Here is a 16,233-nt window from a genome sequence, read left to right as displayed (position 1 = left end):
TCTTTCGTTTTTTTATTCACAATTTATTACAGTATTTTGGTTGTTCTTTTCATTATCCATTCGTAGGTTCAGATAATGTGTTCTTCTATTTTTCTTTCTCATAATTGATAAATATTCAATTCGTCTTCAATTAAAAATGTCACACGTAATTTCGCTGAAACAATTAGCGAATGTTACGTGCATTTAAACTGTAAAAAAAAGGCACATCTTTAAATAATTATACATTACGCATATAACTAAGTACGTGGGCACGGCTTGTCAGGTGATGGTGGCAAAAACAAACAAAAAAAAAAAAACCAAAAATAATTCAATAAATTAAACATAATTCAAAAAATGAAAAAAAAACAAGAAACAAGACACACGGTTTTCAAGAAAAAAAAAAATCAATCATATCTGAATCATTTGAGAGAAAAAAAACAGAAACAAATCAAACTGAAAAAAGAAATTCAAAATACGAGGTGCAGGCGCGTGCAATTATTTTGTCGCGGTTTGAGAAAAAAAGAAAAAGAGAAAAAAAATTTTTTGGATATCGTGTAGAATCGAATTTTGAATTGAGAAGTAAGAAAAAAAAAAAAGGAAAAAAAAAAGAATTCAATAAATAATTAATAAATGATAATGATGATAGTTCGAGTCAGAAAGTAGAAGAAAAAAAACAAAAAAAAAAAAGTAACCCTGTGTCTGGTTCTGCCGCCAGGTCTGTTGGCCGGCAGCAGCGTGACCGATGAATTTCGATGCGAGCCTTGCAACAAAAACCTGACATCGCTAACACGGTTGAAGCGGCACATTCAGAACGTTCACACGAGACCGAGTAAGGAGCCGATCTGCAACATCTGTAAGAGAGTTTACTCCAGTCTTAACAGCCTGAGGAATCACAAGAGCATCTATCATCGACAGCACAGCAAAAATGAACAACAAAGGAAAGAGGAGGAACAACGTAACGCGGCCGCAGCCCATGCGGGACGTGATATCATAGAAAGAAGAGAACAATTGCAATTAGAACGTTCGTTCTCTCATCGTAACGGATAAAATGAAATGAGCCATATAGAGAGAGAGAGAGAGAGAGAGAGAAAGAAAAAAAGAAAGGAAAAGAAAAACCTTAATAAACAAATAAACAAATAAAATAAAAAAATTTATCAACCACAATAGTGAGCGCAGGAAGTAATCGTGACGATGTATGGATACTATTGATCGACCGATATACGTGTAAAGAAATTGCAGAAATTTTCGGAAAATCTACGTCGTTCAATTTCAATAAAATCGGACGATTGATCATCGTAATTATCGTTACTATTAATATTATTTTATTAATAACATTAAAAGCAATTTTATTTTTTTATTCTCATCGAAGAGTCGATGTAATACAATTACAATATTTTCTGAACAAATGGAAATTACACAAGTGGAGTGATATATATATACATACATATTTACTCGTAGATGAGAGGAAGAGAGAAATTGAATTAAAATAAATTAATTTGAGTTAAATAATGATAATAATGATAATAATTGGTGAGGGATAATCGATACACGGTTCAAGTGAATAATTTATATACATATACATATACATATATAATACGATATACTATATATGTATAAAAACTCGGAACAACTATAGTTACCCCCATTTTGTTTTTATTTTTTTACACTTTTTATATTTTATTCTCATTTTCTTTCCTACCTCCACATTTTTACAATATACTGATGATATAAAAGTTAGAAAACTAAAAGAAGAAAACTAAAAAAAAAAAAGATAAATTCACCAATCATACCTACTTGTATACCTATAGTTACGGTTATCGAGGAACACGAAACTGGATGTCAATTTGTTCAGTTGTATGAAAGAAAAAAAAAAGACACAGCACTATGGCGAGTGCGTTGATAAACTTTGCTCGTAATTTTTTTTCACTTCTCCTTATCATCTATTTGGTAATTATTGCAATTTGCCAATAATTTGTACACCTATGTATAGAAGAGCTGTGCTGATTACAAGGCTTATACTATTTTATTTAATTTCATTCAATTTCATTTGTAAATCGATTTTTTTTCAACCAGAGTGTCCTGATTGTGTGAAAGTTCAATGAATCTTTAACGTTAAGAATTATTTTCAATTATAATTTCGATTATAATTATTGATAATATTTATGATTTATTAATGTTACAATTTTTATGAATAGGTATACCGATAATTTAATTATTATTAATTATAAAATTTATTATCAATATTTTTAGATTTACTATGATTGTGATTATCATTACTATAATCTTCGTTTTCCGACAATTACTTCATTATTTTTATGTACGTATTTAAATTCATTCAGTCACGAGGTATGGATCAACGTATTGTGGTAGCGGTGCGTCGGTGTGCCATTCCGTTTTTTTCTTCCCTTTTTTTTTTCAAATTATTCGTATAATTATTACAATTTTTTTTTTTTTCTTTTTATTGACGAGGTTGTAGAAGATTGATTTTTGGAACAATATACAATTTTAATATAATTTGCGAAGTGAGCAGCATAGAAAAGAAATAGACGATGATTTATCGATTGATTGATTGATCTGAAAAAAGAATAACGTTGGATCAAATTAAGAGAAAATATTCATATACATATATATGATTGAGAATCGGAGGGCATTCAAATTATCGAGATGATATTATTTCACCAAGCAGGAAATATATAATTAATATATTATAACGTCGATTGAAGGGAAAACCATTAAGCCCAAGTGATGCTATATTATAATATACATAATGTGGAGAAAAACTAGTACAAACAACTGAACTGAATACAAAATAATTTAGTTTTTATATGCATAATATTTGCTGAATGTGAAATACGTACATGTATATTATACATAGTACATATGTATTCTCTATGTGCACATAGTAGATATGTATGCATCATACATAAATGAATACATGCAGAAAAAGGTGTGAAAAATATTATAGAGCTTTTTTTCTTTTTTTTTTTTGGGATGAAGTAACGCGTACGAAAATCTCTGAATATTCAGAAGGTATAATTTTATAAACAGTTCATTGATAATTGCATGTCTTTGGCAATTCGTAAGTTTTATTTTTCATTTTTATTTAATGTTAATAATTGATAGAAGGAAAGAAAAGAGGGGAAGAAAAATTAGTAACCAATAATTGAATGATGAGGTTGAAAAAAAATTAAATAATTCAAACGTTGGTTGGGTCTTGTGATTGTGAATATGGGTTGACGGAAGACTGAAAATTTTTATGAGATTTTAGCTGGCTTGTGATTTTTATTTCTATAAAATTTCAATACTTAAACAAAATTAAAATTCGCAATTTGTTCTTCTCTCCTTCTTTTCAATCTATCAATAACTTGGTTAGTTTTTAATTTTATTGTGAGAATTTTTTTTCATCGAAGAATCATCGATCTTGATCTGTTGAATATACGTTTTTTACTATGATTTATAATTAAAGTTGTAACGAAGTATTTGCAAAAACAAAAATGAAAAAGAGGAATCATTCATAAAGATAGTTGATGCAGGTAACTACGCTATGAATTACAATTCAACAAAGGATAACGGAAATAGAATTGAAAAAAAGATAATTTATTCAACATTTTACTGGTAATTTTTATTAATTATAACGTAATTACTACTATTATCTTTAATTTTATCATTAATATTAATCATATTCATATTTTATGTTTGCTAAACTATCGTACACCATTTTGTCTCTTTGGCGTGAGAAGAAAAGAAATTCTGTGATGAAAATATAAGAAACAAAAACGTGAAAAGCAACAAAAAAAAAACAAAAAAAAACGAAGGAATTGTGATATTATTGAAATTTTTATTCGATACGGTTGAGTATTTCTGTGATTGAAATTCGTTAATATATCGTTAGTAACTATATACAAGTATATATTTTATTCTATAGGAAATATAAAAATTATTTCAACCGAATTTTCACGATGCAGAATTTGAAAAGGACGCATTGGAACGTTTGAAAAATAAATTAAGCTAAAAATAGTGACACGAGATCGATTCTTACTTGATTTTAATTTTTTTTAGGGGATGAAAATCAAACCCCACTCGCAGGAATTAAAGTTGAACCATACGTAATGTAGAAACTAATAAAACTTCCAGCGCAAATTTCCACGTAAAATTGAATTACGACGTTGAATATTAAGTCGTAGAAAGACGTTGGATCTGAAATCAATACCTGTAGTAAACATTTCCGTTTTGACCTTTCGTGTTTACCTCGTTACACACATACGCAAATCTCTACGGTATTCCTCTACATTCTTCAGTTCTACGCGGTACTTAGAGCGGGCCGGTTGTTCCATTGAATTTTATAGTAGTAGAGAAGTGATGCATCGGTTGGTGATCAGGTGGCGAACAAAAAAATCTTTGAGTGCATTTCGGGGTGAATTTAATTCTTGTGCGATCCGTGAACTCGTTTTCTTTTTTTCGAAAGTATTGATCTCGTTATTTCTTCATTCTCCGTGGCAATTTCATCGGATTTTGGGGACGCGAATTTTGAACGAAGATAAAAATTTGATCGGTGATAGAAAAACGTGCTCGAAATCCCACCAAACGTCTGATATAAAAATGTATACTTTTTTGACGAAATACAATCGAAAAATTTATCCAACGCGGTATTAACGAGTGAAAAAATGTAAACGAATCGAGCGTCGCTATAATCTGCGTTCTAACATCAAACTACGCATCATTCGGTACGCCAGTCTAGCAGGGCAAGCCACTAGTTTCGGAATTTTTCCATTCTTCGGTGAGTAAAAGTTACTCTTCTCACGTATGGTTGAATTTTCGTCACTGCGATATCTGAAACAAAAAATCAATCGAGATGGAAATTAAGTAGTCGACGTATGTTACTCTCAGAACCACGAATGAATTGTTGTTCATCTGAAAAACATTTTGCAATCGTAGCAAATCACCCCTTCGGTTTTCGAATGATTCTATAATGCGTTCCTTCAAATTCGACATTCTGTATTTTTTTGAATTTTAATTTTTTGAACTTTTAAATTTTATTCTTTTTTATTTTTCACGATACTATTTTAATCGTAAGTACAGGGCGCGTATACGATGATTGAACGTTGTAAATAATTAAACAAATAAATGGAGAGATATTATAAATCTCAGTGTAGAGAACATAGCGTAGGTGCATAGTTATAATTTGTAAATAAATTTCTTCCTTTTTTTTATACCTGAGTTTACAGTATATAATATTAATATAATACGCACACACGGTTAATATATAGATATATATTTTTTAATATCGATACATGCTATACCTAGATACACACATGTATGCACACATATAAATACGATTATTGATATGAATTTTAAAGGGTCAGGGTAAAACATTTCCATTGTACTCACACGCATTATGTTTTCATTATTTATGAATAAACGCATTTTTTTATATCGACAATACGACCATATTTATATGAACAATTATTTATGTTTCTAATGAATATGACGATGATGATAATGATGACGATGATGTTGATGATGGCGGTATATTGCTCACAAAGGAGAGGGGGGAAGTTCCGCAACTGTGGCGTGAATTTTAAATTCGGGTAACCGAACATATATTTTTCCACAAAAATTCTTTGAAAAAAAAGAAAAAATGTGTTCATCCCCCAAACGCGATGTGTACAAATGTGAGCTGCATGGATCCTCACTATTTGTTTAACGAAACGTACGAATGAATTTCTAATAAAAATCTTCGCGTCCATAGAGGAAATATAATGGACGCACTGCAAAACACATTGATCTACTATAATTCGATCATCCGATTCGATTATAGTTTTTTTTTCTTCTCTTCTGTCTTTATTTATTTTCCAATAAATTACGATTCCGGTTCTCTATGCGATTAGTAGAGCAACATCATATTACATTTTCCCCCCATTAGGCTCATCCACGTCCGGGGAAGCATTGAGAATGGTATGTTGGAACAATTTTTCGTTTAAAGTTTACCTACCTCTTGTTCTACGTTTGTTGTATGCAACCAAATAATTTTATTGAAAAGTAATATTTTATATCATACATTTAACTGATAATAATATAATATTAACATATCTGCAGTTATGTATTCTGAACTGTTTGAAAAATATAGATATACACCAGTATACCTATTGTCTGTATAAAAATTATTAGAAGAGAGAAAAAAGAAACTTTTAATTTTGTCAATTTTGAAAAATGTATATCAGTTCAGAATATATATTACGGTAGATCCCATGTGTCGCTCAAAATCATTACGAGACATTTTATACAAGAAGAGAAGTAAAAAAAAAAAAAAAAAATGAAAATAGTGAAAGAAAGAAAAAAAATCTTTAATGATTATTTAAAAACTTATCATATACCATTTTTAATGTATATCTAATATATATATATGATAAATCGGTGAAATAACGATTGCGATTGGTTATCGCCCCGTATGTATGTATATATATATATATATCCTAATAAATAATATATATATACATAGTTAACTGAATAAATCAAATTACCATAATCAATGACAAACCAGAGCCCCGAGCCTTTTTCTCATTAGCTTTTGCAATATGAACGTGTCAGCAGGCAAAAAAAGTAATAGAAAGATGCAAAAAGAAAAGTTAGTAAAAATTAGAAGAGAAAATTACATAACATGATCGAAACCCATGCTCCTGTATAGAATTACTAGTATCGTACTAATGTGTCCACAATACAATATTAATGGCAGCCGTATCTCTGTTCTTCTTTGTTCCCGGTCCCGCTCGGCTATGTGCTCTGGTTCGTCATTGTTCTCTGTGTGTACCCAACTTCACTCACGGACTTGCTGGGGATCCGTCCGCACGTGGGTCTTGTCTGCACCTTCCATTGGTTCGTAACGGATGTTTTTATGATTTTTTTTGATTTTTTTTTTCCTTCTCTTCATTCTGATAATATTCATCATTTTGTTATATTAAAAAAAAAAAAAACGAATCTTTTTTTTTTGTGTTCTTTGATTTTTTTTTTTGTTTATCGTTCGATTCGGTATGTGAAAAATGATGATTTTCGGACATAATTTCCCCGCGTTTATGCTAAACCAAAGGCCCGCCATCAGCGATTCTTGCTATGAGGTTATCTCACCCTTTGCACGGTAGTCTGTTACCACCGGGCGTATGTTATACTTGCGACGTATGCGGTAAAACCCTCTCGACAAAATTAACCCTCAAGAGGCACAAGGAACAACAACATTTTCAACCGTTGAACAGCGCGGTTTGCGCCCTTTGTCACAAAGTCTTTAGAACACTCAATAGTCTCAACAATCACAAAAGCATTTACCACCGTCGACAGAAATGAAGAAAATCAAAAATAAGAAAAAGAAAGAGAGAAAAAAAAATGAACAGAAAACGAGTTAATGAACATTAATGTTATACCTAATTAACGAGGCAACAAAAAAAATTTATACATAATATTATACATATATATATAAGTATATATATGCTCTTAATATATATTATTATATATACACGTTGTTTTTTTTTTATTTTTTTTCCGATCGCATACCGTATGAACTGTTTGGTGAATAAGCGTATCGTTGTATAATCATCGATTTCATTGTACAGAATTTGATAGATCGAGAGATCAATTTTTTTCTCTTCGCGTTAATTGATCGGGTAATTCATTTATTTCTTTATTCATTCGCAATTGACGATTGTTGGATATTTTTTTATCTATCTGCGTGAAACTGCGTTATCGATATCGCGTTTCTCCGTATATTGCGGAACTTTGTTTGATTTATCGAAAAAGAGTCATTGAACGATTGCATTGGAAATGACGATGTGAACTTGATCAAATTTTCAATCGACATTCGCGTTCCACTTCTCTCTTTTCAATTATTTAGATTCGTGTGCGGTGCTTCCAGAAAAATGCGTACGTACGTGCGTATATGTAAAATTATTAGACATATTTTTATTATCCAATGAATACGATGATTATACGTGAAATTTTATTTCGAAAGAAAAAGAACAAAAAATTTTGACCGATTAATAAATATATGCGTATATATTTGTATGACAGTAGAAGAAGGGAAAAAAAACAAAATAACTTCATTCAATTATGATAAATTAAACGTGTATCAGACTTTATTGATTAAGGTGCGTATAAGTATATTACATACATAATTATAAATCGAAAGCTTAGATAGACTGCGGCGCGGACATTTTGCGAAATAATAGAAGAATGAATTTATTATATTTGAGATAATTAACATCTGATGATCACGATGATAACTTCATTAATAGTTCATCGGTTGTTAATTGAATTGAGGAATGAGAAAACTATCAGGAAGAAGAAAAAAAGAAAAGAATACCTTTACTCGTGTGTTAAATATTAACACTCCGAAGACGAGAAATAAAAAAATTAATGAGTAATTTAAAAGATAGTCAGGTTTCAAAGATAGGGAAATTTTAGGAGGAGAATAGGAACATTGCGAAGTGATCGAAAAATTTTTTGTTTTAAAAAATTGCAAATCGCGCCACCGCTAAAACGTTAATCAATACAAGAACTGCAGGTTGAATTAATGTAATCTCTATAATTTATTATTATCGTTATTAATAAAAATTCTGATACACGCGTAAATATCTGTATACACTGCAGAGTATAACGGTAATGATAATAATATTAATAATAATATAATTAATAATATCATAATAAATATTGTAAATAAAATCAGAATAATATATAATAATGATAATACGATACGATTATGCGGTAATTAATAATTGAGGGACGGGGAATCGTGCGTACTAAATAAACTATATAATTATATATTATTTATATAGTTATCGAGGGCTAATAGAACACTTCCAGGCGTAAGACGCCAATCGTCCAACTAATTATAGGAGGAAAACATTTAATGTTAAAAGACTGTACGAACGTATATAAATATATATATATTATAATAATTAAATAACTAAATAACTAAATACTGCAAGACTCAGATTTATTGTTTCAATTCAAACTTACGATTAAAATTGTAATACAATATACATACATATTATATATATCGTAACACGTACATGCATCCATCATAAGAAGAATTAACAAAATGAATAAAAAATTGATGAAAGAATTTTGAAAAGAAGTCAGAAAAGAACCATAAAATAATGCCCGCGAAATCACATGCCTCGGTAACATATTATTACGGCGCAAATATTTGTAGATACCGTTTCTTCTATCGTTCTAAATTATTTCTTTTTTTCAATTTCACATCCCAAAGTTGTGTGTCTCTTCTGCAAGTATTTTTTTATTCTCTGGGTGAATCGAAATAAATCTGAATAATAGTTACCGAGGCAGATGTAATACACCTTATGTATACCATAAATATGTTCGCGGTGCGAAGATGCAATGATGATATAATACATAATATATTTTATCTTAATATATTCATTCCATAATTAAAAATATAATATTGATGAAGAAAAGAAGTAAAAAAAAAAAAATGATGAAAAAAAACAGGAAAAATGAAATGAAAAAAAAATAAATTAAATTAAATTGCTTTACGGGGTACCTTTGCATAGACACGCGCGTTCATTACATATTGTTTTTTAGTTGTTCATATGCACCGGGCTTTACATAAAGTACCTTATATATATATTTATATATTATTTTTATATATTATAATACATGTATGTATTTATATGTATATATATAAATACTTAACTTAAAAACGTCTAGCACCCTGCAATTTTAATTTTACGTAATGCAAATTGATAGTTTTTCTTCTATTTATTTCTTTCTTATTTTAGAAACGCGTGTATATAAAGTCTGATTTAAAATACTCAAGTGCAACGCGTGTAAGAACTATAGATTTTTCTTTGTTCTCTTTATGAATGATAATCTTTCGATTTTTTTCATTATGTCGGTAATACATGCACATATTTCGAATGTACAATAGAGTCTCGATGAACAACAGGATCGATATTACCGTTTTCATAAATATATCCGACAAACAAATTATTAATTATATCGTACACAATGCCCTATGCCCTTGTTGTACGTACAGTATACACGAAGTAACTATTATAAAAAAAAAAAAAACCGGCAATTCAAAATTTATGTTACAATTACGGCACACAAAAACGCGTTTTCGATGTGACCATATATATATATATATATATATGTATAAATACGTATACGTTGAACCGATACATAGTCGTGCGGTTGAAAATTTATTTATTGCAAAGCAAAGGAAAAAAAATAAAGAAAAAATATGGGGGATGAAAATTAGAAATTAATAATATGATACAATAACTAAAAATCTAAAGTATAAAAGAATTAACGTTATGAAATACGGTATGAGATATATTGTGATCGGGACTATAAATTTAAAAAAAGAAAAAATGAATCGTTCGTACGCATAAAATATACTCGTATGAATTGAAAATTTAGACTGCAGGTGCTGATGAATTAACATTACATAATTATCGTAAGATTGATTAGGAAGAAAGAAATGTAGAATTAAAATTTAATTCAATTCAAGTTGGAGAGATTTTGAGTGAATGAAAATGAACGCGATTTTTTTTTTCCTTGTTACATTATAAATATAAATAGCATTCATACCAGTTCAACAATTGATACATATTTAATAATTATAATAATATTAATAATGCTAATAGTAACAACAACAGCAACAGCAACAAAAACATAATATCACATTATATACATATACGGTCAACGATAAGCGCTATAAACAAATAGAAAATAGTAAAAAAAAATGAGAGAAAAATAAGAAAAAGAAATGAAAAAAAATACACGCACACCCTCCTACACACACACACACACACACACGTCACATTATGTACTGAATAATAATTAATTCATTGATTAATTAGCCACATTACACAATATATTAGTCGACTATAAATAAAATATACATAATGTCTTATAAATACGTATATATATACATATTATATGCATATATATGTATATAAATATATTTTAGTAGAACTTTGATAAAACATATTACAAAAGAACAAAAAAAAAAGCTAAATAACTAAAATAAAAAAATAAATAATTATTGAATAAATAAAAATCTTCTTGAATATATTCATTCGGTTTTCATTATTCTCTAGCATACGAGTTTTTTTCTAAATCCACCAGCATAAATCGTCTTTTCGATTGCATGAACTTTTGAAATAGATTTTATTTGATAATTAAGATACGAGAAATAAATTATATATTTTTTGTTTCTCTTCCTCTCGTATAAATTAACTCGATGCTTGCGCTCAAACAGATCGGATTAATTGAATTTCTGTCAATCTCGCTGCAGTTGCTTTTATCTGAGGCTGAAAATTTCTCATCTTCAACACTAGACGAGCAAAATATCGATGATTCGTATATAATAATTCTAATAATATTCATAGTAATAGTGATAATAATTATAATTAACATATTTGTAGTAACAATAATTTATCCGATATACTTGAACTATAGTGAATGGTTTTTATTCAGATAAAAAAATAATGAAAAAAAAACGACTGTAAATAACGAGTATCTCAAGAAGATTTTTATAGTTTTGATTCAGAAAAAACGTATATATTATTAAAGTTATATATATACATGTGTATATATGTATGTATATATATATTAATACTCACATAGGAAACTAGATTCTATATGGGGAGAAAGAAAAAAAAAAATCACCCGATCAAATAGTACGTATACGTTGTCGCTGGAAGTATGTATGAAAAATAACTTCAACAAAAAAACAAACTAAGGTTACATAAACGATAGAATAATAATGTTTTATAGTAGCTGTATATGTATATATATTATTTATACGTATATATATATATATACATATATTTATATGATACAACTTGAAATTGAAAAGAGAAAGGAAAAAATACAATTAACTGATTAAACAAACACAAAATACCCATACACCGATATAGCTAGGCTATGATATAGAATAATATGTATATTTCTCTGAGCGAATGATATTTTTAAGGGCCCGGTCGATTTTTCATTCTTTTCATTTTTTGGTTTTTTCTTACATTTCATCCGCGTATGATTTTTGCCGTAAAAAAATTCATGTACGGTAAAAAAAGGAAACAAAAAAAGGAGAAAGATGGAAAATGGAAACTCAAGTAGATGAGAATAGCGAAATTTCCACCCTCGACTCTATTTCGAAAAATGAAAGTTTCTGTCTTCGGTTAATTAGATAGAAATTCAGGAAGTAATTACGTCAAGATGCACGCGTGTCATCCCTTAGAAATATTGATTCAGGTCTCAGTTTCGAGTGATTTCTTGATCGATAAATATTATTGAAAAATCTAGAAGAATAAAAAACGAATCAACCGCACCAACAGACTCATGAGATAACAGAAGAGAAAAAGAGAAAGAAATAGGGAAAAGAAAGAAATAGTTATTTAGAAGAGAATATTTGGGAAAATTAATATTAAAAAAAAGAACGAAGCTTTAAATTTATGAAAATAAATAAGATTAAAAAAGAAAAAAAGAAAAAAAAATGAAGAAAAAGTTAACAATTTTATAGTAGTCACACGAAAGAACTGATATTGATAATATTTAAATATGTATAGACTACTCAATAAATTGACTTATATATGACTACTGTAAAAATGGCCAAATACGCAAATGGTGGTACCCACCCCCAACAATCGTGGAGGGGAGGGGTCAAGTATATTATGGAAATAATAAATTATTAATAAAAAAATTAATATAAATTGAGGAATATTTAATTATGCAAATGACATAGAATAGTGGATTTTATTTGATTTTTTTTTTAGTTTTTCTTTCTATTCCAATCAAATTCCATCATTACATAACGTTCGTAACATTGATACGATAATTTTTTAATATTATCATACAAATATTTTCTTTTCGTCATCTATGTCGTTACGATTTAACTTCTCTGATTCATCTTGTTTTTAATGAGTTAGAAAAATTGTATTTCTTTTTTTTACTTTAATTTTTTTCTTGTACATTTTTATCACGTCTTAATTGGTGTTATTAATTATCAAGCATGGCGCTATGATGATTGTTATCTATTGATTTAATCGAACGGTTGAAAAATATGAAAGAAACAGAATAAAAACTAAAATAAGTAAATTAATAAACGAACGAATAAAATGAGTAGAGTACAGAAGACGGAAGACAAATTGAATAAATAATCAAAAAACAAATTAGATAACGAGGATAAATAAAAAAAAATAATTAACCTCCTGTTAAAATTGGCCTGTGATATGACAGAATTGTTGCATTATGTTTTCTTAAAATTTAACAACTGAATAAAAAGAAAGAAAAAACATTGAATAAATTAATGAAAAATAAAAAGACTGAGAGTAAAAATCGCATCGGTTACGGTCGAAATATGACATTAAAGATGTCGTTTTGTGAACCACTATTGCAATCAAACAGGATAGAAAAAAAAAAGAGAGGAATTTTTTTTGTATAATATACGTGAATCAATTATCAAAAATGAATGTAATTAATATGCTCTGTCAGATAACTTTGAGACTGTAAATAATCCTGCCTTGTTGGCGAATAGAAATTTTTTAATTTTTTTTTTTATACATAAAAATATATATTATACCTTTTCATGTACAATTAAATAATCGTCTGTTGGAAAAATTGAGAAAAAAAATCAATGGTTTGAAAATATTCAGACGATTAATGAATTGAGAGATAGAAAGAAAGAGAAAAAATCTCCAATTTGAAAATATTGCGTTAAACAAATATTGAGATACCGTAGAAAAGGGAATTGGTGATTAGTTTATAAAACAGAAGCGATAAAAAAAGCAAACGTTTTTATCTATCACGGTAATTAAAACGTAAATTTTATGTAAAATTGTAAAAGCTTTATTATTTATTCGACCGCAACAAATGTTGGTATCAGACTGAATTGAACTGATTTGTCTCATTATTTTTACATATATTTACATATATATATATCTACTTAATTAGTCGACTTTATATATTGGACTGATTTTACTATGTTGACTGATGTTACCAAACTGTTAATTAAAGAAGAAAAGAGAAAAAAAAAACGATGAAAAAGGAATTCGAATACCCTTTAATGATTAAGTTGAAGAAAAAAATATATAATAATATTTTGAAGCTTTTCCATTAAAAAAAAAAAGTTAAACAAACTAAACAAATTGAAATCCAAATTTACACCCATTGCGATTAAAATTGAGGGATAAAAAAATTAGGGTGTCGTAGGAAAAAAGAAAAGAAAATACAAAATTAAAACTATAGGAGGAGCAATTCAAAATTGACAGACGCAACTCAAAAATATAAAGCCTTTTTAAAGTTTAACTGCAAATTTGGAACATAGGTATCTAAAAAAATGAAAGAAGAAATGTTTTCACGGATATTTCGTTATTTATTATAACTATTTTTTTTTCAGTCTATTTTTATATTGCCCTTTTATTTTTAATGAAGCACAAACGATTATGTATATGCATACATACACTTGTATACATACATATATGTAACGCTATTTTATATATTTTAAAGTACACATTTTTTATGTATAGATAAATGGTCGAGGGTTCTAATATATAATATATACACACATATACATAAGTCTATAGCTTTACATATTTTTTCTTTCTTTCACATATATTAAAAAAAATATCAAACAATCATTGAATGAAAAACGATAGATTCATGCGTAAAAGAGAAGAAATGAGAAAAATAAAATATGAGGGAGCGAATTAAACGATACGGAAATATCCAATTTACAAATTAGGTAATTAAATATACGATACATTATAACTCTATGATACGTAGAATAGTTTGTACCTGCGCAAATAACTGAAAATCGAATCAAATTCTGAGGGTGGATTCCACCGAAATGTCAGAGAAAATTGAATTGTTATCGGTTTTTTGAACGATTCAAGGATGTGCAGGAGTCGAAAAATGTCTCCTACGATTTTTGGATGCGACGAAAGTTTTATGAGCGTAAAAATTTTAAAGATGAGTTTCTCGATTCCACCGGTGTGGTAATTTCAACAAATCGAAAATCGACTTTCTCGACTATTTCAATATACTCTACCCTTCAACGGACTGAAAATTATATCGGATTTAAATAGATTGGGAAGCGTACTTTTAGGTTTGCACGCATTTTAAAAGTAGAGTCGTCGGAGAGAAAAAAGAAAGAGGAAACCAACAAATTTCGTAATCGTGTTCGCGCATAATTTTTGTTATTTCTTTATTTCTTGCGTCCTTTTTATTATAAATATTTATAATACCGATGAAACTGAAGACGAATATAAATAATTAATAAAAAAACAAAAAAATAGAATTTAAAGTTGAACAAACGATTAAAGAAAAAAAACTAACATATTACGTTACGATATTCTGAATGAAAAATAATTACGATAATGATTAAAAAAAAAGCCCTAAAGTAAAAAGGAAAAAGAAAATTAAAAAAAAAGTTCAACGTAGTTATGTTATATTGCTTACTTATTATTTGTTATCTGCCAAGGTGTTCTGGTAATAGTATATATTTATTGATTATTATATTATTATCCTTGTTTAAGGCTATATCAAATGCATTTTAATATATTTTCATTTTTATATTATATAATTATATATACGAAAATGTATAACTATTTGGTTCAAATAATTCGGTTGTATTTTTCATTTATTGTTTTCTACATGGTTACCTATCACATCCTCGTCGATAAATGATGATCGTTCAGATATATAATATCGATAATGATATTATACAGAAATATTTTACAATTTCATCCCCTCACTCGAGTCACGATCTATATATTATATTATAATTCGTATGATTTCCAATATACATATAGGTACGTAAAGAAACACACAAAAAAAAATACAAGAGAAGCAATTTTTTATATTCGCTTTGTTTCAGCTGGAAGGTAAGTTTAATGCTAATTGTGTAATGACCTAATTGTTGATGCGTTGTTTCTATTGTGACGTCAAAGCCATAAAATCCTAACAGTCATGTCCGGCGTATATATAAAACATTATTGTTATTTATTATTATATTATCTATTTTTTTTTTATTATTATACATATAGTTTCGCAGGACATTTCCAATCTATTATCGTGTATATCAACATGTATCATCGTTATTATTACTGTTATCATTATTATTATTATGTTACAGTATATTTTCATCAGATATTCAGCGTGTTTCATATCAAACTAATGTCTCCTCCCCCACCCCCAACCCCATATGTCAATATGTACTCACCTAGAGATGTGTATGTATAG

At 28.3% G+C, this 16,233-nt stretch overlaps 1 protein-coding gene across 14 annotated transcripts in view; it reads left to right on the top strand.

Moving 5' to 3' along the window:
* Positions 1 to 16,233, top strand: part of LOC105690004 (broad-complex core protein) — a 76,667-nt gene that overhangs the window by 36,718 nt on the left and 23,716 nt on the right. For 2 of the 14 annotated variants that reach the window (XM_048654175.1, XM_048654172.1), the window contains exon 6: positions 7,064 to 14,125. The exons of 8 other annotated variants lie outside the window; for them this stretch is intronic. In XM_048654175.1, coding sequence (XP_048510132.1) covers positions 7,064 to 7,314 — 251 coding nt within the window. In that variant the 3' untranslated portion in view covers positions 7,315 to 14,125. Of the gene's footprint in view, positions 1 to 694; positions 5,420 to 7,063; positions 14,126 to 16,233 lie in introns of those variants that run through there. 4 more of the 14 variants (XM_048654176.1, XM_048654173.1, XM_048654168.1 and 1 more) reach the window with 3 other exon arrangements.

Source organism: Athalia rosae, chromosome 4 (assembly GCF_917208135.1).
Source record: "Athalia rosae chromosome 4, iyAthRosa1.1, whole genome shotgun sequence".
Lineage (NCBI taxonomy): Eukaryota > Metazoa > Arthropoda > Insecta > Hymenoptera > Athaliidae > Athalia > Athalia rosae.
Note: the sequence above shows the minus strand (reverse complement) of the source record. Positions and strands in the feature narration are given on the sequence as shown.